Source organism: Theobroma cacao, chromosome 8, assembly GCF_053813885.1.
Source record: "Theobroma cacao isolate CCN51 chromosome 8, ASM5381388v1, whole genome shotgun sequence".
NCBI lineage: Eukaryota > Viridiplantae > Streptophyta > Magnoliopsida > Malvales > Malvaceae > Theobroma > Theobroma cacao.
Genome location: NC_142646.1, coordinates 849,950 through 874,192, shown reverse-complemented (window position 1 = coordinate 874,192; position 24,243 = coordinate 849,950). Strand labels below are relative to the sequence as shown.

Genomic DNA, 24,243 nt, shown 5'->3' with positions numbered 1-24,243 from the left:
CGGCGACACGTGGTGATTTGTCATCAGAGGAGCAAATCAAACAGCACAATCCCAGGTTTCACTGCCGTTAATTTGCTCTTCACTTTGATCTTAGTTTTGTCTTTTTGGATTTTAGTTTTGATCCTATTTTGTCCTCTAGTCCTAGGTTGTCTGTAACCACTACCGTTAGTTCACCTTTCACGTTTCATCTGTCTTTGAGGTGTCTGTAATCAAATCGACCGTCGGTTCACTCTCCAGGTTTCGAATCTACACGTCAGAGGATATTTCACAGAATGAAAAGATGTACAAGACTATAAAGACATTCTTTCCATGTCACTTCCAAGAAACATCTCACATTCTGAAAGAAAAGATCCACAAAATTCCGCATTGGTACCAGGGAAAAGATTCTTTTTTTTATCCTCCAAGGAGTGGGATTTTAACAGTTGAATGCTTGCCTCCCATTTCCCACCTGTTAAAGAAGTGTGCGGTGATCATTGGGTCAAAACACTACATTGAAATTTCAATGCAAAAGATGCATCAGAGTATGAAATCTTGTACAGTCTGCATTTCCCAGGCAAGAAGCAACTTCCCATCCAATATAAACATCCAGAATTCTCGAACAAACCTGCTTGCTCTTACATCAGCATAGGCCCTTTCATGGAGAATCACATAGGGACTTCATTTAATGAAATCGTGAGATTTTAACATGAAAATGAACTGGTCCTGATCAAATGGTTGCCCATGCAGAGCTGTATTTAACTCTGTTTTTATAGACAAACAAATACAAATACACTAGCACAAAAAGTTTTCCCTGATTTTGATTAAGATATGCGGCTCAAAAGTGCTTGAGACTCTATCAGAGGACATGCCTCAGAAAATAAAAGGTCTTTTCAATCATCATCGCCGCACTCTATTGGAACATAATCTGCTTTTGCAATTCAAACAAGAATTGTCGATTTTGAAATCTAAATATTGGGACTTCTCTTTTTTTCAGTTCCCAGAATTTTCTTGGGAAGCAAACAAGTAGGCATCTTGAGAAACAGAGATTCATAGAAGGTAAAAGAGAAGAGGGGATCTTTCTCTCTCAGACAAATGCCTCGATTTGTCGTCAAGGTGAATGGAATAGATGAAGAGATCAGACTCATCATCATCTTTTATCATCACAGAGAAAAACCCCATCAATGGAATCTCATTCAGCAGAATTTACATGTTAAATAATCGCAGCCGAAGCAGCAGCGAATGACTTCAGGGTGACTGCTTTGCTATTTTCTCCATCAGTTACCTTTATAGCTAGTTTGATTAGGGCTCCTCTGTTTTGAACTGAGTATTAAAAGTACATAACAGACCAGAAGTCGGCAAGTGAAATGTCTAACTTAGCCTTAAGATCTCCAAACCAAATTGTCAACGGTCCAGATGAATCTGCACATTCATTACATCTTCGGTTTCTTCGCTTCCAGAGGGGAACTATTAGCATTTCAGCAAAAAGCCCAAATTGTTCACTAATGCTTAGTTACAGAGATTCATAAGATATGATTCTTGCACCAAATCTTTGTTTCAGAACAATCCCAACAACATGCACAGCCGTAAAGCATCAAAAGGAACCTCACCGATTCAACCCAGTAACTCAAACAAAAACAAAAGCGTAAGTTTCCTCTCGTCTTTTCTCAAGCATTTTCACAAACAAATTCCATTTATTTCCACCCCACGAAATTCATGCTTTTTAACTTCCATTTCCACAGTTGCGAGTGTTATGATTTGCACAAGGAGCTATTGCCATATGCAAAGGCATGGTCTTGGCAAAAACAAATTGTTGAAGAGAAGAAAGCATTGCTTCAAAGAAACGAGGATTGCCCAGATACATTAATCATTCTCCAGCATAACCCTGTTTATACAATGGGCACCGGTAGCTCTGAAAAGTACCTGAATTTTGACTTAGCGGAAGCTCCTTTTGATGTTTATCGAACTGAACGAGGCGGGGAAGTTACATACCATGGCCCTGGACAGGTATAGTTTTAACTTTCAAGCTAGATGGGCTAACAATTTTCAATCAATTTGATTTCAGGGTAATATTCTATTTGGACTGACTTTTTTTGTTCTTCTGTTTACTGCCTGTGTTGAAATGTAGCTAGTTATGTATCCCATTATTAATCTTCGGAATCACAAGATGGATCTTCACTGGTATCTTAGGGCACTTGAGGAGGTGGTGATTCGTGTTCTTTCATCAACATTTTCTATTAAGGCTTCTAGGATTGAGGGTTTAACGGGTGTTTGGGTTGGTAAGATTTCTTATCTTTTTCATTTGATGCTTGCTCTGTTTTCATAATGTGATTCTTCTCTCTTCCTACTAGGTTTATATGAGATTGAAACTTTGCACTGTTTACATCTTGGAGAAGGGAGTTACTCTACTCTTTCAATATTTGATAGGTTGTGATTGCATTTCCAGTTACTGAACAGTTGAGCACATCTGTTCTAACTTTGTCAGTTATGCTTTCACAGTGTTCATCCCTCAATGCCTTTCAAATGAAATTTTACTGTGGGACATTACAGGCAAAGGAAAGACACATATGGTTGTCATTTTTTATTTGTTATTGCATTATGTATCTTTTGCTCGAAGCTGTAGATGCAGGGAGCAAGCAGGTTTATTAGACTCACTCTACTCATATTAGTCCTTCAAATTAAGAGTGCAAGCTATCATTATGGTTTGTAGTTCTCTTACCGATAGTAACTTCATATCCAATTGAGGGTCTTGACCTCATGGGAAGGGTGAGAGTCTCAAACCATGCACTTTTATGTTGTCTAGCTGCTTGGCAATATGAAGATATCACCATTGTCTAAGACAACAGCCCTTGTATCAATAGTACCAACATCATTTGTTCTGATCTAACTTTTTTTTTAGGAGAAATAACCTGGCCTGCTGATCATTTGGCTATTAATTTTGGCTACAGGGAATCAGAAATTAGCTGCAATTGGCGTAAGAGTATCTCAGTGGATAACATACCATGGGTTAGCACTTAATGTCACCACAGACCTGACTCCCTTCAGTTGGATAGTCCCATGTGGATTACAGGATCGTCAGGTTGGAAGTATTCAGGGGTTGCTTCAAGAATTCCAGTCATCCACAAGAGCAGATACACAGAATCCTGATGATTGTCAGCTGATTGATATCTCGTACAAGTCCTTGATTAAGGAGTTTTGTGAAGTTTTTCAGCTTGAAATCCACCAAAAGGCCATCCCTGGGTCAGAATTTTGGAGAGAAAAACAATAACCAGATCGAAGGAGCTGAGAAGAATAGCAAATCACCTCAAACAAATATCCCAACCCTCCAGGGCATGAACTATTTTGCTTAACTCTTCTCAGAACATTTACGTGTAAAATTTGCATACCTTGTAGAAGTTTAGTTACCTTGAATCCCAAGTCCAAAGTGTTTTATAGTGTATGATTGAAATTTTAGAAAGGCAAAGAAAAGTACAAAATTATTTGGTTTACCCTCACCCTCCCTTCTTTCAAAAGCTATCCATGAGCACTTTAAGTTTTGGATGTTAAGACAAGGAAGAAAGGCAGTACTATTACAGTAAGTGTTCTTCGTGAAGAGAGTGGTTTGTCGAGTTTGGAAGCACAGCAGTTCAAGAATAAGTTATATCATCAAGATTCGAACAATGTGAGAAAGAAATAAACAATGCCTCTCTGTATCAACACAAGCAGATACTCATTGAAACATTCTTTCGTCAGAAGGAAGATAATAAAAGGTTATAATTAGAAGTTAGAACTAATAGCATTCGAGTAACATCACGAACTTCACCTGCTCTTTTTCTTAATTCAACCTTTTACTAACTGTAATCCCATTTTCGGCAGTGACCCAAAACACTTTATCCTATTATGTACTTTAGACGAACATGCATGGATACCTAGGGAACCACCATTGCGAACATCAATAGTTCTCTGCAACTGGTCTAGAAGGAAAAAGCCGTAGGAGAAACGTCATGAACGACCAAAGGCAAACCACAGCTAGGACTTGGAAAGTTACTACCATTCCGACAAGCGCACTACCTCTCTCCATCATCTCGGGGGTTCTGGGAGAATCTTTCATCAAGAACATAAAGTTCTGTATAAATTGAGTAGCTTTGGTCAACTGATACAATCTATACACCTGAAAAATCAATTTTAAAGTCGTCAATCATCTTATTCGGTCTTCAGAATGAATCAAAATCAGTTAAAACACCAATTACCTCAAAAACAATAGGAACCAGGGGCCAACAAGATGACTGACGCTTATCAAGAATCCTCTCAAATGCAAGTTGAGCAGCACAGCCCACCAGGAGAGGAGCCACTGCAACCAAGGCTGGGAATCCAAGCACTGGCCAAGTTACGTAGACGGCAAAGAGGGGAGCAACAACCTTAAAACCCATTGTGAAGAAAGATGATGTTAGGTAGCCCCTGAGTCCTGTAATCAGACCCCACCTCTTTGCGCTGAATTGCAAATATGGCCTTTGAACATGATCGGTAACAAGCAGGAACATTCCAAGACCAATATAGAACATCACTTCAAAGGATAAAGAAGACACAATCTCTGCACAATATAATCATGCAAAAGAATTACATAAACATAGTAACAAAACAATGGACAGAGCTCCTGGTCAAATTGGTCAATTGAACCTTCGACCCTGAAAGGAGCTCCATCAGCCTTTTCACCCCCATGCAAAATTCAAACTAAAACTTAACAGCTATAAGACTAACATGTTTGATCTCACCCCATCTGCATCAGGATGCAGAGATGCGAAGCTCCAAACATGACATTCAACTAAAAGGAAGCAACCAGTTCAAGGAAACCATCTAACATCAAAGCAAGGAAAAGGTCAAGTTGAATTAGAGATTTAGAATACCTACGAGTGTCTCGTCCCTGAAGAAAGTCTCAATTGCATTACTGAAGAAAAACTGTGGAAGAATCAATGAACCAATCAAAGCAATAGGTGCCAAAACCCAGAGGAATGACCCTTTTTCTTCTTGGAAAGGAGCTGACATCAATTTGCTCTCTTCCACCAGCTGGTGAGTTATCCCATGAAATGAAACAGAACCTGATTTACCACGAAACGGCTCCACCCCACCAAACCTACTAATAGCCACACCGGAATTCTCCCTCCCAGTAAGTTTCAAGCTTGAGTTTTGATCAGAACCAAAAGCACACACTATTCCTCCTCTGTTCAAACTCCACAATGTATAGTACCTATGAAAGCTCTTCACTTTAGGCATCGAACACCCTGAATTTAGAATTAAAAAATGAATTTTGTTTTTAGTTCAAACATCAAAGCAGGCAGAACAAGCATTAACACCACAAAAAATCCGAGATGATGATGCAAAAATGTACACTTTGAGACATCTCCAAGCCGAACATCTCCATTTCTTAATACGAGGTCATTTGCAGGAGCCTTCAAAATTCGATCATTGGAGACAAGAGTGAGTTTCTGGCTTTCATAAAATTAATGAAAAAAAGAAACAAGCGGGAGGAAGGGTGAGGTTTAACATGAAGAATGTAACAAACTTGAGTGAGACTTTACTTACAGATTGATGAGAGAAGCGACGACGATTGGACAATTTGAACTTTGGGACAGGAAATCCAAGACAAACAGGTTGAAGTTCCATCTTACAGGGTCTTTTAGGGTTTTAGCAGAGTTGGTTGATGTCAATGGTTGTCCACCGCTTAAACCCCCCCAGTTTCTCCCAAGGTACGAGGTGTTTCCACTTCCTGCCAAACCCAACACGTTCTTAGTTGGGCTTGCTGTTCGAAGCCAGTAGCCCATTAGCTTAAATGGAAAAACAACCCAGGAAAGACGTTAACGGCCAAACAAATTTTCAGACATTGATCCACTCATAAATGCTGAGTAAAGCCCACTACATTCAGCCATTCTTGCTTTAAATTTATACAGGATATGGCATAACCTGCAAGCCCATTATATTCAGGCGTTCCCTGCAATGTCATTACATTATAAGACACCGAATACAACCTTAATTCTTTTCCACAGTAGTGAGTAGACAGGTTATGATACTCTTTATCTTTCAAGCAAGTTGTGTCCATCCTCTCCATTATATCTAGACATTTCCTGCGATGTCATTACATTGTAAAACACCCAACACAACCTTAATTCTTTCAAACACAGTGTCCATGCTTATTTCATGCAATGTCATTACATTGTAAGACACAGAACACAACCTGTATTCTTTTTTGCAGCAGTAAGTAGACAAGCAATGATACTATTTAGCTTTCAAGCTAAGTTGTGCAGGTCCTAACTCAGTTGACAATTCTCTTTCGTCCTTTCCGCTTAAGGACAAAGCTCCAGAATACTAGGATTTGCACCGTAGCCAGTTACCTTCAACATGTACCAGTACCACCAAAATCCTTTCACAACACATACTCGGGGTCTAGAAAAGAGACAACCAGTTTTAATCCATGGAAAGTGATTTTGGAGCCAAACAAAACCATCAAAATAACGTCGAAAAAGCATAGAGTTCCAAGACTTTCCTTCGATGAATAGGTCGGTACACTATTCTCTTTTACTGAAATAATAAAGAAAGTACTATTGGATATGGCAAAGTCATGACAACCATCACTATATATATATATATATATGAATTATTGAGTTTGGATTAATTTCACTTCAGAAGGAAAGGTTTTTTGTTCTTGAGCTCAAAATGTTTCTTGCAGTATATTTTGAGTAAGAGAATTCGTCGAGCCATTAAGGTTTTGGCCAGGAACTGTTCATGTTGACTAGGATTAGCCACTTAGCCCCATTACTCGGACTCCCACTTCCTGTTGGGCATGTCTTTTTCAATTTCTGGTTGAATTTTCACTGGTCGACCAATAGGAGGACGGGACCATATTACCTTTTCAGCCGCAACCTCCCCAGGATGAAAACAAGAGCCCATCAACCTGATGAGTTAACTCCTTAAGAGGGCAAGAAGCACAACAGAACCATACAAAAAGCCACATGTGTTGATGCAAAAAAGTGGATTAAATTCACATGAAATATATGTCAAATTTGGCCGGCAGTGAGAACCCGCCGTAGTCCAGGTTGCTTGGTCGGAAGTTGACGAGCAGATGCAGCGGTTTGGCCTGTCGCCTCTCGCGTTTTGACCCTTCAACCTCTTAGACTTTCCAAGCCTTTTAAAAAATTAGTACAAAAATTAAGCTGCTTTTGTACCATTTCTTATTCAAGTTTATTCAAAACTTTCGTCTACCTTAGTCCTTGTTGAGTTGTAAGCTGTACGAATTTTATGAAAGGTTTAATACTTCAAAAAATTTTCAATTATTTTAATAAAATTTTACTTATATATTATATTATATTATATTTTTATTTTAAATTAAATAAATTTTTAAATTAAAATATCATTTATCGTTTTATATTTAAATATTAACAACGTAACATTATCGAATGATTATGTGTTACTTTACTAAATAAATATATAAAGTCATTATTTATTATAGTATATAAACATGTAATATTAGGGATATGATTACTTGATTGAATTACTCTTCTTCATTGTTTTCCATGTCAAGAAAGATCACGTCTTTGGCATGGAAGACACCATGGGCAGTCAAATGAACAGTTTCCTCCAAAGTCCCAAACCTATTACCGCGTGGAATCAGAACAACATGTGCGAATTCCACATAGGAAAATGCCTAGAAACTGAAGATTCTCTCTCCAATTCGAACAAAATTAAAAAAACAAGAATCTTTTTAACATGACAAAGCTTGTTATTGTTTTATAATTCCCGTAAATGGAAAAAACAAAGGGCACAAAAAGTTTTTCAAATGTTACTTCAAAGAATAGGACACTTTGCTAGAGCTCTATAGTTGAGCACATTGGGACCATTGGGTGTTGCCCAAAAAATAAGTCATGGTCCATGGTGTATGTTAAGTGGACAAAGATCATTCATACCTTTGATTCAGAATTATCACTATGATATCTCTTATGAAAAACTCATATTAATGAAAATTTAAATTTATTTTAATACTATTTGTATACTCTTTATATTAATAAATAGAAGTTGGGAAACCAATAATTTGCTGCATGCCTGGTATAAATAAAGCAGTGGATGAACACGTGCGTGTTGAGAGTGGAAACTCGAAGGAAAAGTAGATTTATTGCGCGCTGTGGACAAGTCAGCTGTCACCGGCAACCTTTTACCTTTCATTGCCACCCATGTTGTTGCCCACTCCTATAAATAAAGACTCGACTCTCTCCTCCACTTGCAACCCACTTCGCCTTATCATCACACCCCGCAACCCGGACCTTTTTCCATAACCTTTTTGCCTCCTGTAACGTATAATCGTAACTGTCAGGAAGAAATTAAATTGTCAGCCAACCCCAATGGCATCCTCTTCTTTACCTTTCACTTCTGTGCCTCTGCAGTTTAATTCACCGAGCAAATCATTATCCTCGTCAACAAGAACGAAGTTGCGTACGCGTCGTGTGATAGTCTGTCCGATTAGAGCCTCAGTGTCAGAGAAACCATCTGTACCGGCACCATCGGTGAAGGTTTCAGAGCCTGGAGAAGCCAAGCTTCCGTTGAAGAAAGTTCCTGGGAATTATGGGGTTCCGTTTGTTGGACCAATCAAGGACCGGCTTGACTATTTCTATAACCAAGGGCGAGATGAATTTTTTAAGTCGAGAATCCAGAAATACCAATCAACCGTGTTCAGAACCAACATGCCACCTGGTCCTTTCATCGCTCCTAACCCAAAGGTTGTTGCTTTGCTCGACGGTAAGAGTTTCCCTGTTCTCTTTGATGTGAACAAAGTTGAAAAAAAGGACCTTTTCACTGGTACTTACATGCCTTCAACCGACCTCACGGGCGGCTACCGAATCCTGTCATATCTCGACCCGGCCGAGCCCGAACACGCCAAACTCAAACAACTTCTGTTTTTTCTTTTGAAATCTAGGAGAGATAAAGTGATCCCTGAGTTTGAAGCTTGTTACAGCGAGTTATTTGAAACGTTAGAGAAAGAACTGGCGGAGAAAGGCAAAAGCAGTTTTCAGACAGCCAATGATCAAGCTGGGTTTAACTTCTTGGCTCGGGCTTTGTTCGGTTCAAACCCGCCTGATACTAAACTAGGTGCTGATGGTCCAAGCTTGATTAGGAAATGGGTACTGTTTCAAGTGGGTCCAGTTCTATCTCTTGGTCTCCCAAAATTTGTTGAAGAACTCCTAATCCACAGTTTTCGTCTTCCGCCATCTCTCGTTAAGAAAGATTACCAGAGACTCTATGAATTTTTCTACGAGTCATCTGGTTTCGTTCTAGATGAAGCTGAGAAACTGGGTATCTCACGAGAAGAAGCTTGTCATAATCTTTTATTCGCCACGTGCTTTAATTCTCTCGGTGGCATGAACATTTTCTTCCCCAACATGCTAAAGTGGATTGCCAGAGCTGGAGTAAAATTGCATACTGAATTAGCACAAGAGATCAGATCAGCCATCAGATCCAACGGTGGGAAACTCACGATGGCTGCCATGGAACAGATGCCATTGATGAAATCCGTCGTATACGAAGGGCTCCGGATCGAACCTCCCGTCCCGTTACAGTTCGGGAAAGCAAAGAAAGACCTTCTGATCGAGAGCCACGACGCAGTTTTCGAAGTGAAAGAAGGGGAGATGTTGTTCGGGTTCCAACCTTTTGCGACAAAGGATCCGAAAATATTCGAGAGATCTGAAGAGTTTGTCCCGGATAGATTTGTGGGTGACGACGGGGAGAAGCTGTTAAAGCACGTGCTTTGGTCAAACGGGCCTGAGACTGAGAATCCGACATTGGGGAACAAACAGTGCGCCGGCAAGGATTTCGTGGTGCTTGTCTCTAGGCTTCTGGTGGTGAACCTGTTCAGACGTTACGATTCGTTTGAGATCGTCGTCGGTAAGTCGCCGTTGGGGGCCGCCGTTACGGTAACGTCGTTGAAGAGAGCAAGCTTTTAGTTTGGAGAGAAATTCTTTTTAGGTTTCGTCTAGGGTATATTTGGCAAGTTATTAATGTAATTTGTTAGCATGAAATGAACTTAGTTGTCGACATACTGTTTATGGTATCCCTCCCGATACTTGAGCTAAGGCATGGCGGAAACAGGGTGCAGAAGGAAGGTACCTAAGTTGTATTCACCGCTTATTTATTCAAGGTCGAATGCGAAATGATGCATAGCGCTTCCATATAATTGTGTTTACCTATTTGTATAAATCTAAATCCTTCTTGTGCTTAAATTTTTAAAGATGAAGTAATGACTCTAATGCAATAATGGTACTTACCTGTCGTGTGATTGACGAAAGAAAAAGTTGGCTACTGGGGCGTTGAAAACCTTGGAAGTGACTGTCTGCAAGATAAGAAACGAGAGATGCGTGTGTTCTTTTGAGGCAGGTAAGTGGTTGTAATCAGCGACAGCCATGGAAACTCAAATTTTTTGATGTAATACATATTCTTTGGTTGGTTCAAAACTCACCAGTTAACCCCAAAAGAACACTACTCTGAACATTGTACAACAGAAGCCGCTAATGTAAGAAGTTTGAGATCTCTGAACAAAGTCCCTGACTGTGAAAGCTGAGAAGGATAGGTTCGACTGTCCTCCTGGCATCAGCATGCATGACCTCCAAGTGGTGGTCCTTAGCATCAATGATCATTATTGTGGCCTGCACTCAATTACCATAATATCCTCCAAGCATTTGGAGTAGGCTAGGCCCATTGCTTTTGTTGTTGGGAGTTTGGAGCCCATGAATTGGAAACGTAAGAACGTGAAGATAGTGCACTGCTGGACAAAGAAAATGGTCCTGACCCTCCCTCTCTTGCTCCCCAGCTGATCCTTTCCAAACTGAAACACGAGGTCATATACCCCAAAAAAGAGCTCTTTACCATCAAAATTTGGAAGGATTTTGAACGTGCAAGCTAACCCACCTTTAAGTTGAAATTTCAAGGACTTTGAACACTCCTTTTTGGGTCAAGGCATAGAAAGTTATATGACTACGGCAACGCTTTTTTCTGCGGAGACTGTTTCCTGGCTTTGTAATAGTAATAAACTAGAAATGTAATCTTTGTCTAAGTTGGGTTCTGTCTTGTTTACTTGTCAGACAGGTGGTTTTGTGTGGTTTGATTTGGACCAGTTTATCATCCAGCCTGGCAGCTTAAATCTGCTTTCATCTCTGGCTTGTTCATTCCCTATGCTTTGGACTTTGTAGCGGAGTAGGTCGACTGCATCTAGCCATCTGAATTCTGACGAAGAAAAAATAAATAAAGCAAAGAAATGGGTGGACATGGAGGACTATCAGCAAAGTAGTAAGTTGACAATTTCAAGATAACTTGTTCGCAAGACCGTTCGTTCAGATCAAATTTTTCTATAATCAGCAACAGATTATACATGTCACGTTTGATAACGAAAGAGGAGTATCTATATCATAGATTCTCGTGCCTTCATTTTTTAATCAAAATAAAATAAAATAAAATTCATGAATCTATTATATTTTAATATTGAATTCATTAATTTGTGTCTCATTTATAAAAAAAAAAAAAATCTATGCATCTATACAATTGAATTAAGAGTAGCTTGGATGGGCGAGCCATTTCTTTATTTGTCATTTTCTTATCCCTATTTCCCATGTGCTGCTGGCTGGTCTTGGCAATGCTAGATTATGGATTGGGTCGATGAAGCCGACCAAGAGAACCGAGGTTCGAAATTAGCACAGAGGTCTAAAATTTCCGAGTGATCAAGGAAAACCAGATTCAAGGCCCAAGGAAGGTGCAAATAAATCCTAATAATAACAATAGATTCCAACATTTTGAGCTTTCATGAATGGATACAAGTCAAGCTAAGGGGAACAGTTTCTGCAGTGTCTATAAACATACAGTAGGGCATGACTCTAAGAAACCGTGGGGAAAGAACAAAACTGTGGAATACTGCATTGATGAAACCAAGTGTTAAACAGTAGGAGATGAAGTTGAAATCTGAAGAAAGAGTGACTTCCGGGTTAATGGGTTACATTATTTAGCAAACTGCTGGATGAAGGCGAGCTTTGTTCACTTAACCATGGATCTTGAACTGATACGGGTGAATTGTCCTTCAATCTTTCCATCGAGTTCACACAACCGACATTAGACATCTGAAGCATAAATAGGCCTCTATTCTCGAGTCCAGCCGTCTTAACTGCCGTGCTTAGCGGTCGCTCGCTTAGATTGGATGAGGAAGAGCAAGGAGATACTTCTGATGAAGCTGCACAAGTAATTTCTTCTGCAGGAACCCACCTACTTAGCCTGATTTGTTCCAATTCTACTGCTACTTCCATCATTGTAGGTCTCATGTCCCTGTGAAATGATAAGCATCTGAAAGCCAGCTCTGCCACCTTGTGGATTGAAGATAATGTCCAAGAATCACTATTTGGCTCTATTAAAGGGTCAATGATCTCATCTAAACGCCCTTTGCTGATTCTGTCAGTAGCAACAGCAGCCAAGTTTACTTCATTTGGAGGCCTAGAAAAGTCCACGACTTTTAGTGCTGTTATGATCTCAATAAGAACTACCCCAAAACTATAAACATCGCTTTTGTCTGAAAGATGAAAGTTTTGGTGGTACTGAGGATCAAGGTATCCTGGAGTTCCTTGAGGGGCGGTTGAGATGTGGGATATTTCAGTCCTTCCAAGTCTAGAAAGACCAAAATCTGCTAATTTGGACCTGAAATTGTAATCTAGGAGTATGTTGCTGGACTTGATGTCTCTGTGGTATATTGGGGGATCTATGGCAGAGTGCAGATGAGCAATAGCTTGTGCAGTTTCAGCAGCAATTGTAAGGCGAACTGGCCAGGCAAGTCCATCACCCCTCTCTCTTTGTAGGTGCTGACATAAAGTTCCATTGGGCATAAACTCATACACAAGTATCTGTTCACTGTTTTCTATGGAGCAACCCAAGAGCCGCACTAGATTTGGGTGGCTGACAGATGAAATTAGCTTGATCTCATTCATGACTTGTTCAATGCAATCAGTATCTCTATGCTTTAGCCTTTTAATAGCAACCCATGAATTGTTATGGAGTTTTCCTGCATAGACTGTTCCAAAGGCCCCAGTTCCAAGCCTTTGTTTCTCTGAGAAACTATTTGTAGCTTTCTCTATTTCTTTGTATGTATATATTGGAATGCTGATGTCTGAAGCTTCGCATAGGAAGCGTTTTGTGCTGTGTCTGGCTTTTGAATTGGATTGCCTCTGCACAAAGCAGCATAGTAGAACTGCACAGATCATTAAAGAAGCTCCAGCTGCAATGCCTGAGGAAGATGAACACCAAAATTAGTGCTGCATATATAGGATATACTAATTCTAGTCTTTATTTGTTGTACGAGTAATTTGATAAATCATCAAGTCATTTTCACTGAATCACTAGCTTGAGGCCACCGGCCATGATACAAGGGCAAGGCCATTACCTCAAACAAGAGCCTTGTGAATACGTTTATTATTGGCTATCCTCAAAGAAACATATACTAGGATGTTTGATGCTAATTGATCATTACCTCCAACCAAAACAGCGACCCTAGTCGTTCCTCCACATTTTCCTGAAATGTATCTTGCAAGGTTGCAATCTGAAGGTGCTGTTCGGTTGTACATGGCAACAAACACATGAAAACAAATTGTAAGACAGAAAGAGTTTGCAGTTTGTACATTAGTTTAAACAGACAATGACATTCTGATTTTAAAGAAAACTTTCAGGAGCATCTTCGTTAGGAAATTCCTGGGAGGTGTCTGGTCTTTGAGGACAAACGTCTATTGACCCTTAAGATTAGCAGACTATTTTACTAGGTGAAGCAAATTAAAGCGGCCTGGTTTAACAAATCATCTGCAGTTATGCTTAGGTTCTAAATTAATTGCTATTATGCAAATCCATCTGATCGAACTGCCCTATATTTGACAATTTTGCTTAGTCTCGATGTAGAAACCTCAACGGGGTATCATGCTTAATCACTTCCTTGCATCAGAAAAGATATAAACTCTCAGCTTTGCGCCAGCAGAAGCCAGGTGCTACCTAATACCATTGGATCCCAAGGCCGTTGCTTTCTCTATCTTTCTCCTTGTTTGTATATGAATTATATATAATACAATAAAATAGTTTTTGTACTCAATATTATATATTTTAATTGTTGATTCTAGAGTTTCCCGATCAGGTAGCTCTTTCTTCCGTGATAAACTAATGCAGTCGGATTTGCTACAACTAAAAAATTACCAGAGGGTCCCCCAGTTGCGGTAGGTGAAACTACCCATTTGAGTGAATGATAACCTCTTACTAACACATCTTGTTGATTACACCGGGACAAAGAGAAAGATTGCAAAGTTCACCCTTCATTAACTTGCTAAATGATGAAGGAAAAATTTTGCTCCCTTTTGTGCTGAATGGTGAGGTTTGACTAGCCCTTCAACAAAATGATGACTGGCCCCCATAAAATAGAGCTAGTTTTAAGTGCCAGAATTTACTTTTCTTCCCCTGTTACTGCTGGGGACACTAACACGACTACTTTTTTGGCCAGCAAATCAAGATGTTTGTGATCATTTAACAGTGTAGTGAGGCACTCTTTGCTGCCCTGCAAAGAAATTGCATTGAACTATAATTGCAGGATGAGTCCTTTCAGTCTGCTATGTTGAGAATGGTCTACCACCACTAGTTCTTCATGGAAATCTCCTTCTATGACTAATAAAACAAAATTGGGGACAAAACTCTTCTTATAGTACATCATATATTGCTTTTCAGCCAAAATTTTCTTATTCGATGCTTCATTTTGCAATAAAGTCAGGGCAACTGCTGGAAATATATAATTTAATCATGCTTATTTTGTTTCCAAAGACTTTTATGTTGGCATATTAGCAAAGTTATGTGTTGATTGCAAAGTTTGAATCCAGCATCAAAATAAATGAATTTTAATGAATTAACTTGAATAATATAAAGTAAGATTTCAAAGGAATTCGGTAAAGGAGAACTGACCTTTCCGGCAACCATCGCCGGCACGATATCCATCGCCTGTGAACCCATGTTTGCATTTGCAACGGAATCCTGGCTTTCCACTAAACGGTGAAACAATTTCATCACAAATTGCATTTTCGGAACAGAAGTCAGAGCACTGTCCTTGAAGCCACCACCCTAGCTCAACCACCCGGACCTCCAGGACTGCTGATTCATTGAAAGATTCTGCTGATATGGACGATAAAAATGACTTGCAGTTGGTTCGAGTCACCTTGGTGTAATCAGCGAAACCGTTAACATTGTTTTCTGAATAGCAACTTATATTGCTGCTGTCAGGAGAGCAAGCAAGGGCCTCGAAATGAGTGTAAACCATTGTTGATGGTATCATGCATGGCGCTGGCGAGGTGCAGTTTTGCAACAGAATTGCGTTCCGAGATGTTGGCGCGTAATTGGGGCCATAAAGGCGGTGAAGGGCTTGGAGTGGACGGTTGCAAGTGGCTTCAATGCTGATTTTTATGCGATCAGCGTTTATGGTCAGGATTGGAAAACCGGCGATAAGCTTCTGGCTACTTGAGCTGCAGTTTAGAGGGATTTGGCAGCCGGCAGAGAATCCAAATGGATAAGGAACAGTCTGGTCGCCACATGACCGGTTGCACTTGGATGCTTGAGCCGTGATTAATGAAAGCAGAAAGATTGCTAAGAACAAAACAACTGGCTCTTTCATGTTTTGCCGATCGAAACTTGTAAAAGCAAAATAAGGAATCCTTGTTTAAGAGAGATGGACTGGGAGTCTCTTCAGGACCATTAGATGTCAAGGGTGGATTGATCAAAGACGTTGGAATTCTCTACTTGCTGAGATCATTCCGTAGTTGTGGGCGCTTGAAGCCTTGAAAAGAGTCCTCTTGGAAGAAGAAAGGAAATTCTCTCTTCTTTCTCAGGTGTCCTGCTCTTGTTCCTTTCTGGAATAAAACACTTGGTTTAATACTAGGAACTTATGTAGTTAGAAATTTGGCGTGGTTTTTGTCAGCAGTGAAAAGCAGTTACACTGACAGCAAAAGAAACACTAGTAACCATCTTGGGGTTTTGATATTGACTCCACAACAGATTTTGAGAAAAAGGATAAAACTATGGAAATGGGGTTCATCATTGTGCAGAGTGAGAAATCATCTACAAATCGCTTTGTATCTTTTCTTTGTATTCACACTACTCTTGTCTTATTGTCCCGATATCCACAGGATAAACCCAACTTTTTTTAATTCAACGTTTCCATCAACTGACCAAAGCATTCTTTGAAAGTTAACTTGGCAGCAGGCCAAAGATGCTTGCCTGAGAAATTTCTCTCCTTGGCGGTTGGTTTACTACCAATTTGGCTTCTATTTGAGTGAAAAACCATTCGAAAGATTAAAAAAGAGAAGTTTCAAAAAAATTGGTCAATGCATGATCCAATTGGTAACCTGAAACTACTAAAGTTAAATCCTGACATGTTAATTGCCAACTATAAGATTTAAGGGACAGAAAAAGTGCAATTCTAGTGTTAGATATTCACATCTTGCCACTGGCATGCATACATACTCAATAACAAAGTAAAAGCTCCAGAGGGTTTTCTTCCCTTCTCAATTATAGGTAAACTATACTTTTAACTGACTGATTAGGATTTACTAACGTTGGCTGCTATGGTTTTTTTTCTCTTTTGATTTTTTTCCACACACAAGCAAATGAACAATTTTCTGGTTATCTTGCATTCGGGGAGAAATGACTAATGCCTCTGCAAAAAGTCAAAATACTGAATCATCATCATTCCCCCATCGTCAACCATTACTATGAGCTTTTAGTCATTAGGGTTGGTTTGTTGTGTGGGGACCATCCGCATTGAATGACAAGCAGAAATAACCCGTGATCATGAGAAAGAATGAATACCCCCTTGGAACCCCAATTTGCAGTACCATACACGGCAAAGCAATCTATCATGGCTGCTTATTTACTTCAATCTTCTAGAGTTAAAATATGCTGAATAAGCTGAATATAAGCTATGGTTTCCGTTGCTTCTAACAGCAAGCCACAGCTAGAAAAGATGCTGTGGGTCACAAGCATGAAAACGCGGAAGAGAGTCAAGAGATAAAGACAATATAACGATTGCAATTTAAGCCGTGTTCGGCTCTGCTTTCATTTCTTTTATTCTAGCTGCCTTGCATTGGATCTTTGAAATCAAGTAATGACAATAAACGTTGTCGTTGAAGAAAACTTTGTTTCCTTTGGCTCTCCCAGATTGATCTTTATTCTCCAAATTGCCATTAATTAATACCCCCTAGATCTTATTTAATCATTATAGATTTGCGTTGTCTACATTTCAAGCCTGAAATCTTGGGGAGGTCCTCCTCATCATGCACAAAAAGTGAGGGTATGCTGTAAACATTAGAAAAGCTTTTGTTCCAATTCTTGAGGTGAAGTGGCGAACATTGGCAAATGAACTTCGAGCAAGAAGACAGGAAAGCAAAGTGATACTGATATGTGACATTGACCCCAAAAAGGAAAACAAAAAGAAAAAGAGATTTGAGACAGTAATGAACTCATGAAAGTTGCTTTACCATTCTGCTTAGATCTCGCTAGCTGGAGGCTGGTGCTGTTAGAACTAAAACTGCGCTTTGAATCTGAATGCAATATCTAATTTGGGTTTTGACAGTATAGAAGAGAAAAACCGAAGGGTACAATTTTTTTCCCCTATAAGACAAGAAAGCTGGTTAAAATAGCAGTTATATGGTAACAAAATCAACATGGTCAATCTCTTCCCCTTTTCTTCTAGTTTTTTTTTCCCTTCTCTTTGTTCGGTCATGAACTATATAGATATCATCAGCTGTCCAATCTTTGCAATCAAATCATTAATGGGTCTATCATGTTGCCTGGTGGACCATAACTTAAAATCAGGTTTTAGGTGTGAATACACTCTGGATCTTGGCAGATATCATCTTTAATCTGTGGCCAATTCTATTCTAGCAACGATCTTGTTGCTTCCAAATGCGAAATACTGAACAAGCGATGCCATGGAACTGGACACAAATCCATCCTAAAAAATTACGACAAAAATAATAATATACAAACTCTTACTTATATTCCACCAAAGACCAACGTCTTGCTGATGTTTTCATCTTTGATCCGTCAACGTCTTTGAACATAAACTAAATGCGAAGTGGTTGGAAACCAGAGATAAGACTGCTTATAATAAATTATGTAGTTGGATTAAATGTTTCATGTAAAAGCTGGGAATCTCATGATGATAAAGTCAAAAAAATTTCCAGCATAAGATACCATAGCTAGGCCAAGATTTTCAACCCTTTGCATTTAAAGATGATCCCTTCCCAAAAGTTCAATCATATCCTTATGTTAGTAATAGTATATTGTTAAATGATTAAAAGGTCATAGTTCTTCGAAAGTGGGCCTTAAGGAGCTCAAAATTGGGCATGAAGGTCCATATTCTGCATCCACGTTAAAGCAGATTTCCAAGCAAATATTACGTTTTGCAAGAAAAACAGTACGGAATGTTACATTCTCCAGACAAATCTTTGATACATCAATCTGAACAATAGAAGACTTGTTAGAGCTTCTGCTTTCACTGACATAGATAACTGTACAAATATTGATTCATATGCCAGACAGATTAAACCTGTACACAACTACAATTAAAGAGCAGCAAAAGCATCATCGATCCACTTTAATCCATGGACCGAAACTTTGTTTTCGGTTTTGGCCTGCAACGACGAGCCAAGGAAAGATTGCAGTGCGGATTTGACGTTGTTCATACGCTTACGGTGACGGATTCTCCGCAAAACCACTTCCTTGTCCAGGGTTTGCTTGGAATGAATTGGCTTCATGTGGAGATGGCTGGTTACATAATCCATGTTCTCTTGCTCTTCTTGATCTTCAGCGCAGTTGTTGTTGTCGTCGTCGTCCTTGATGATGATGTTCTTCTCAGGTTTAGAGAGAGGCATTTTTGAACTGTGGGGAATTTAGCAGGAGTGTCTAGTAGAGCAACGAGTGTGAAGAGCAAGAGAGTTGGGGAAGAAGAGTATTTATAGAGGATAAAGCGTTATGAAGGGGATTAATTTGGTCGGTTTGGTGGGTTCGATATGCCTTCGGGAAGTGTTTCGCAATCAGATAGCAGAATCCATAGTTTTTTAGGTGGTCGGTTCCAGACTCCTTGTTGAAAATTGTAATTTATGATGCTATCTTTTGTCAAAAATCTTTGTTTCCGCCATGTCATGTTTACATGAGCTTCACTTTGGATTTGGTTGGGTTTTCTGGGAATCATCCCATGTGCTCCATGCATGGCTCTTTTATTCTCCTTTTCTTCCTTGGTGGTGAATCACCTTTCTCTTTTCCATATGTTTCTCACGATAATTTAAATCCATAACAAAGCTCAGAATCAGATTCCAACAATAAAGCCTTGATTATGTTATTATTTAATGAACAATTCGATTTGAAATCAGTTGGCCGGAAGGCAAGCTTTGGGTTTTTGAAAGGCGAGGGCAGTGGGAAGTTTGGACAGGCTTGGCCCAAAAACAGGGGCTCTTTTGCAAATAGACATTGCAGTTCATCAGCCAAGGCCCAATAACTGTGGCTCTTTGGCAAATAGACATTGCAGTTCATCAGCCAAGGCCCAATTGCTCCATGTGTATTGCGCTCGGAATTGCTAAGGTGTTACCTCCAGATTCAACAAAAACTGAATGTTTTATTCTCCTCTTTCATTCCAATTCCTTTATATGTATGTTTCTTGCAAGCCTCTAGCACTGACAAGTTCTTCTAAATTTAGCTGCTGTCAAATTCAGTCTCAAGCAAAGTTTTGGATCGACTAATTTTTTTCCCTTTCGGTTCAGTTACGCAGAACGTTTGCTGCTTCCAGGATTCAACTAAAGCCTGAAAAGTAACAAGTAATTGCCCCTATATTTTGTTCTTCCTCCTCTCCTGATGGTAATTGTCATATCAATTTGATGATGAATGGTCATTACCTTAAAGGGCAATGGAGTAATAATCATTTGTGCTTTCTTGTCTAGGATAAGTAAGGCAAAACATCTTGATTTTGTTTATTGCTTCTATGTAGTCTTTCATTCAAACGTGAGAAAGGACCTTTTGCTTGGGATCATGTATTAGGTTTAGCAGCTATACGGAAAAGACAGCCTAATCTTTGTATCAGAGGCAAGAGGTTTCTGTTTTATAAGGTAATAATGCTTAATTACAAATAGATCCAATGGTAGCCCTTTTTATCACAATGATCATTTTAAAGCAAAGAGTTCATAAGTCGTCATTTTCAATTCTAAGTGGCAAAAGCTTACAATTATACTACTCATTCCTGATTAGAGCTAACGTGGGAATTCATGTTTGATGGGGTTGGGGTTTCCCACTTGTGATACACCAAGCCAAAAACCCCAGTCATTGTATCCTCGCGGGGTGTCTAGCCAGGTGTCTCTTAACCAATAAACATCAATGGAACAACAAGTGTTCTGGCCTTTCGGGATTTGATATCCATTGAATCGGATCAGATTCTCTGTAACTGGACATGTTGGGGAAGGCAATTTGACAAAGCACTAAAGATCAACAACACGTAATAAGCTATAACATTGCAGCATGGTGGTCTGCACTGTTTACTCTGCACTCTTCAAGTATGGATTCTATTAATAAATACTCAGGCAGTATCCTGATTTTTTATTTGGGGACGACAACCCCATAAGTAACATGTCAATTTTGTAACGAAATAGGATTGATTGTTTGCCTCACTCCTTCCAAAATTAGCAACTGGCTTGGTGAGACAACGGTCACGACCCAAGCAGTTTGGCTCTGAACCAGTAACACTCCCAACTTCCCAACCATTTTTACGTAGTGCGGGACAAGTGGCCATAGAACAGTGGCTGGTTGATTGGTCCCTAGCCTATAGGGAGCAGAGTTGAAGAGTACCAGCCTACCAAGTGACATTCTCAACGTTCTATGAAAAAGACATGGCAACAACCACGCTTCTGTCCTATGTACGTGGCGGTTGCACTGTTAGTCTAGGGAATTGCGTCACACCTGTCAACAAACAAGTGGTGTTTTTCTAGTTCCTGTCATTTTTTTATTAGCTTCTGTCCTTTTTTTGCTTTCCTCAGTCATTTCAGGCAAAAGCTGTAACAGTTTAGTCTATCTAGGTACGAAGGATTTTACAGCAAGCAACCATTTTTCTATGTTAACCAGAGGAAGTGCATAGGATTCAATCCCAGGTCAGAACGTTGCACTCGAGAAGGCTGATTGGATCGATTGATAGTCATTTTCTCTAAATTTCTAAGGCGTGGCATAGCGCCCCAACAGTTGGGGTAAAGAGGTTCCCTTCATTCGATGATGTTTATGAACACGATATCTGTGAGTGGCGTTAATACCTTATCGGGGACTGGGACCAAATTCTTCAACGTTGCACATTTCTTCACACTTTTTAGCAAATTTTTGCCAGGATTTTGTGCAGGGTTAACAGACAGTGGCTAGAAACTGTGAAACGCTGGAATACACCCATCACACTCTACTATCTAATCTGCCAAATGAACAACTACCAAACCCTGTATTCTATACGTATATATATATATATATATATATATATATATATCTTTTAAACTACTTATTTTTTGTGGTGGAGGGCGAGGAGTTGAATTTTCATAAGACATACAGTGCTTGCATTTTACTTTTCCTTTTGAAGTGTAGCCAAAGATGGAACTACGGAATTATTGTAAATTATTGCATTTCCTTATTTACTCCCTTCACAATGTCACTCTTGTTTTAACCTCGCAAAACTTTACTTCTCGTCTAATGATTGATGCCATTGTCATAGGCTGGTAGCCGAAAGAAGGGAAATGAACGGCAGAAAGTGGCAAAGTGCTCCAATAATTTTTCCATGGCCTCGTACTCAGAAACTTTCATTTCGAGCAAACCGCATCCCAAGCCATTGTTTCTCCAAGCTGATTTCTTAAAATAAACAGAAGTTTAAGAAACTATAGACCCCATAGAACCCGAGACCTGTCACTGCATGATTGGATGGTAGCCTGCCTTGGTCTGCAATATGATTTGTGGAATTGGTTTTAAAGATAGAAATTAAAGCGGCCACCGTACAAATGACAACAACCGAGATTGTAACTAATAAAACTACCAAGCAAGGTAATATTAGGCAACGGACCCCGGATTCCCTGGACCCATGACCCCATTTCTATAAGCAACTGATACATTTGGTCCGCACACTCGTCGAAATCTGATATCGCCAAATCTCCTCCACGGTCCCTCTCCCCACTTCTATAATTGCAATATGTATGCATGCAAAGGGAACCAGGTTTTCATATGCTCTCAACCCCTCAAATCTCTCCTGTCCATCTTCTCTTTCGTTATATTTCTATAATTAGAACTTGCTTTGGTTTTTTGGGTGTTGGGTAGTTTGATACTATATTGTTTTTTGTCTGGGGATTGGAATGAGAGACGCAGGAGGGGGCACAATGTTCGCAGAGGCTGATAGCATTCCAAGAGCCAAGTTTGGCAACATTATGCATTCGGATCCTAACCTTTCCGTGACTGCTCCTGCGAGCGATGATGATTTGTGCCTTCGTTACAGCAGCGCATCCGCTGCCAGCCCTGCCTTTTATGAACCGAACAGGATGAGCGGCGATGGCTCACCCTTGACCATGTCACCATGGAACCAAACGTCTCCTTTCAGCAAATCTCCATGGACCCCTTTCGAAGACGACAACGTTCCAGCGAACAGTCTCATCGGCTCGCTTATACGTGAAGAAGGCCATATTTATTCCTTAGCGGCCACAAAGGATTTACTTTACACTGGCTCTGATAGCAAGAACATTCGTGTGTGGAAGAATCTCAAAGAATTCACCGGCTTCAAATCAAACAGCGGTTTAGTAAAGGCCATTGTGATATCCGGTGAAAAGATATTTACTGGTCATCAGGATGGGAAGATTCGCGTTTGGAAAGTCTCCCCTAGGAACCCCAGCGTTCACAAACGAGCTGGAACTTTGCCAACTCTCAAAGATATCCTTAAAAGTTCCATTAAACCGAGCAATTACGTAGAAGTGAAGCGGAAGCGCTCTTTATGGATCAAACACTCGGATGCGGTGTCTTGTTTGAGCTTGAACGTGGATCAAGGTCTTCTTTACTCTGCTTCGTGGGACAGAACCTTGAAAGTTTGGAGAATTTCTGATTCCAAATGTCTTGAATCAATTCATGCACATGACGACGCTGTCAACTCTGTCGTTTCGAGCAAGGCAGGAATGGTTTTTACTGGCTCAGCAGATGGAAGCGTTAAAGTGTGGCAAATGGAACTGCACCGGAAAGGAACAAAGCATACATTGTCTCAAACTCTTTTACAACAAGAATGTGCGGTTACTGCCTTAGCAATCAACACCCCTGGTTCAGTAGTGTACTGTGGCTCCAGTGACGGTCTGGTCAACTTCTGGGAACTTGAAAAGCAATTATCTCACGGCGGGGTACTTAAAGGGCACAAGCTGGCAGTTCTTTGCCTTTCGGCTGCAGGGAATTTGGTGTTTAGCGGATCAGCCGATAAGACTATATGTGTTTGGAGGAGGGACGGCAACATCCACACATGCCTCTCGGTGCTGACAGGGCACACCGGGCCGGTGAAGTGCTTGGCTGTGGAAAAAGATCAGGAATTGGGAAATGAGCAGCGGTGGATTGTTTACAGTGGGAGCCTTGATAAGTCCGTGAAGGTATGGAGCGTTTCGGAGTTTGCCCAAATCGGAGCGGTGCAACAGAATCAGCAGACGGAGAGTTATGATGTGGGGTCCTTCCCATCTGATGGGAGCTTGTCGTCTGCCAGCAGAGCCAGCCAGAACAGGAGGAACTGATGCCAAGGAATTTCGGGTGTTTGCATTTTTGAGATTCTGATGTAACCTTATGATGCCACGTGACATCATTTGTAATAAAAATCTGCTGTGTTTGACACGTGGAATTGAGGTTTCCGTAGCATAGTGTATGTTGCCTATTGGGATTTGCTTATCAGAGAGGGTGAAAGGATCAACAGGGATTTTTTCAATGGGTATGTATTATTGTAATGCTTTTTATGGACTTGATGATTGGCTACTAATGAAATGGAGACAAATTAAGGTATGCTTTCTTAAATAAATATTTCTTTTCTTGGATCTTTTGTCTATCAAATCTTGAGGGAAGATTGTGTAATGATCATCCAACTTCATGGAGACGCATAAACATAGGATATTCCTCTATTGTTTACATAGATATACCCACTTTGAGTTACTGTTTACAAGTTCATTTGATAGCAGTGTCGTA

General features: G+C 40.0%; 5 protein-coding genes and 1 non-coding gene across 8 annotated transcripts; 3 read left to right on the top strand and 3 right to left on the bottom strand.

Moving 5' to 3' along the window:
- Positions 1 to 704: 704 nt before the first annotated feature.
- LOC18591315 (octanoyltransferase LIP2p, chloroplastic) lies at positions 705 to 3,470 on the top strand. The gene is made up of 5 exons (XM_088809154.1): positions 705 to 863; positions 974 to 1,621; positions 1,719 to 1,983; positions 2,105 to 2,255; positions 2,925 to 3,470. The coding sequence occupies exons 2-5, from the start codon at positions 1,509 to 1,511 to the stop codon at positions 3,242 to 3,244; spliced, it is 849 nt and encodes a 282-aa protein (XP_088665280.1). The 5' UTR covers positions 705 to 863; positions 974 to 1,508; the 3' UTR covers positions 3,245 to 3,470.
- Positions 1,059 to 1,148, bottom strand: LOC148761087 (small nucleolar RNA SNOR75). The gene has a single exon (XR_016028098.1). It is a non-coding gene; the product is annotated as a small nucleolar RNA SNOR75 (small nucleolar RNA).
- A 194-nt stretch (positions 3,471 to 3,664) lies between the features above and the next one.
- LOC18591314 (tRNA-processing ribonuclease BN) lies at positions 3,665 to 5,684 on the bottom strand. 2 transcript variants are annotated; one of them, XM_007017365.3, is made up of 5 exons: positions 5,536 to 5,684; positions 5,342 to 5,402; positions 4,860 to 5,234; positions 4,206 to 4,546; positions 3,665 to 4,126 (listed from the first exon to the last, which is right to left on the bottom strand). In XM_007017365.3, exons 1-5 carry the CDS (start codon positions 5,614 to 5,616, stop codon positions 3,908 to 3,910), a joined length of 1,077 nt encoding a protein of 358 aa, XP_007017427.2. In that variant the 5' UTR covers positions 5,617 to 5,684; the 3' UTR covers positions 3,665 to 3,907. The 2 variants fall into 2 exon arrangements, with proteins under 2 accessions (XP_007017427.2, XP_017981836.1); XM_018126347.2 differs by having other exon boundaries at positions 5,342 to 5,438; positions 5,536 to 5,670.
- Positions 5,685 to 8,208: 2,524 nt separating this feature from the next.
- AOS (allene oxide synthase) lies at positions 8,209 to 10,168 on the top strand. Its single transcript, XM_007017364.3, has one exon. The coding sequence runs from the start codon at positions 8,343 to 8,345 to the stop codon at positions 9,936 to 9,938; it is 1,596 nt and encodes a 531-aa protein (XP_007017426.2). The 5' UTR covers positions 8,209 to 8,342; the 3' UTR covers positions 9,939 to 10,168.
- Positions 10,169 to 11,738: 1,570 nt separating this feature from the next.
- Positions 11,739 to 15,974, bottom strand: LOC18591312 (wall-associated receptor kinase-like 14). Of its 2 annotated transcripts, XM_007017363.3 has the most exons (3): positions 14,953 to 15,973; positions 13,493 to 13,570; positions 11,739 to 13,249 (listed from the first exon to the last, which is right to left on the bottom strand). In XM_007017363.3, the coding sequence occupies exons 1-3, from the start codon at positions 15,653 to 15,655 to the stop codon at positions 11,967 to 11,969; spliced, it is 2,064 nt and encodes a 687-aa protein (XP_007017425.2). In that variant the 5' UTR covers positions 15,656 to 15,973; the 3' UTR covers positions 11,739 to 11,966. The 2 variants fall into 2 exon arrangements, with proteins under 2 accessions (XP_007017425.2, XP_017981897.1); XM_018126408.2 differs by lacking the exon at positions 13,493 to 13,570 and having other exon boundaries at positions 14,953 to 15,974.
- Positions 15,975 to 22,194: 6,220 nt separating this feature from the next.
- LOC18591310 (Transducin/WD40 repeat-like superfamily protein) lies at positions 22,195 to 24,095 on the top strand. Its single transcript, XM_007017361.3, has one exon. The coding sequence runs from the start codon at positions 22,401 to 22,403 to the stop codon at positions 23,799 to 23,801; it is 1,401 nt and encodes a 466-aa protein (XP_007017423.2). The 5' UTR covers positions 22,195 to 22,400; the 3' UTR covers positions 23,802 to 24,095.
- Positions 24,096 to 24,243: the final 148 nt, after the last annotated feature.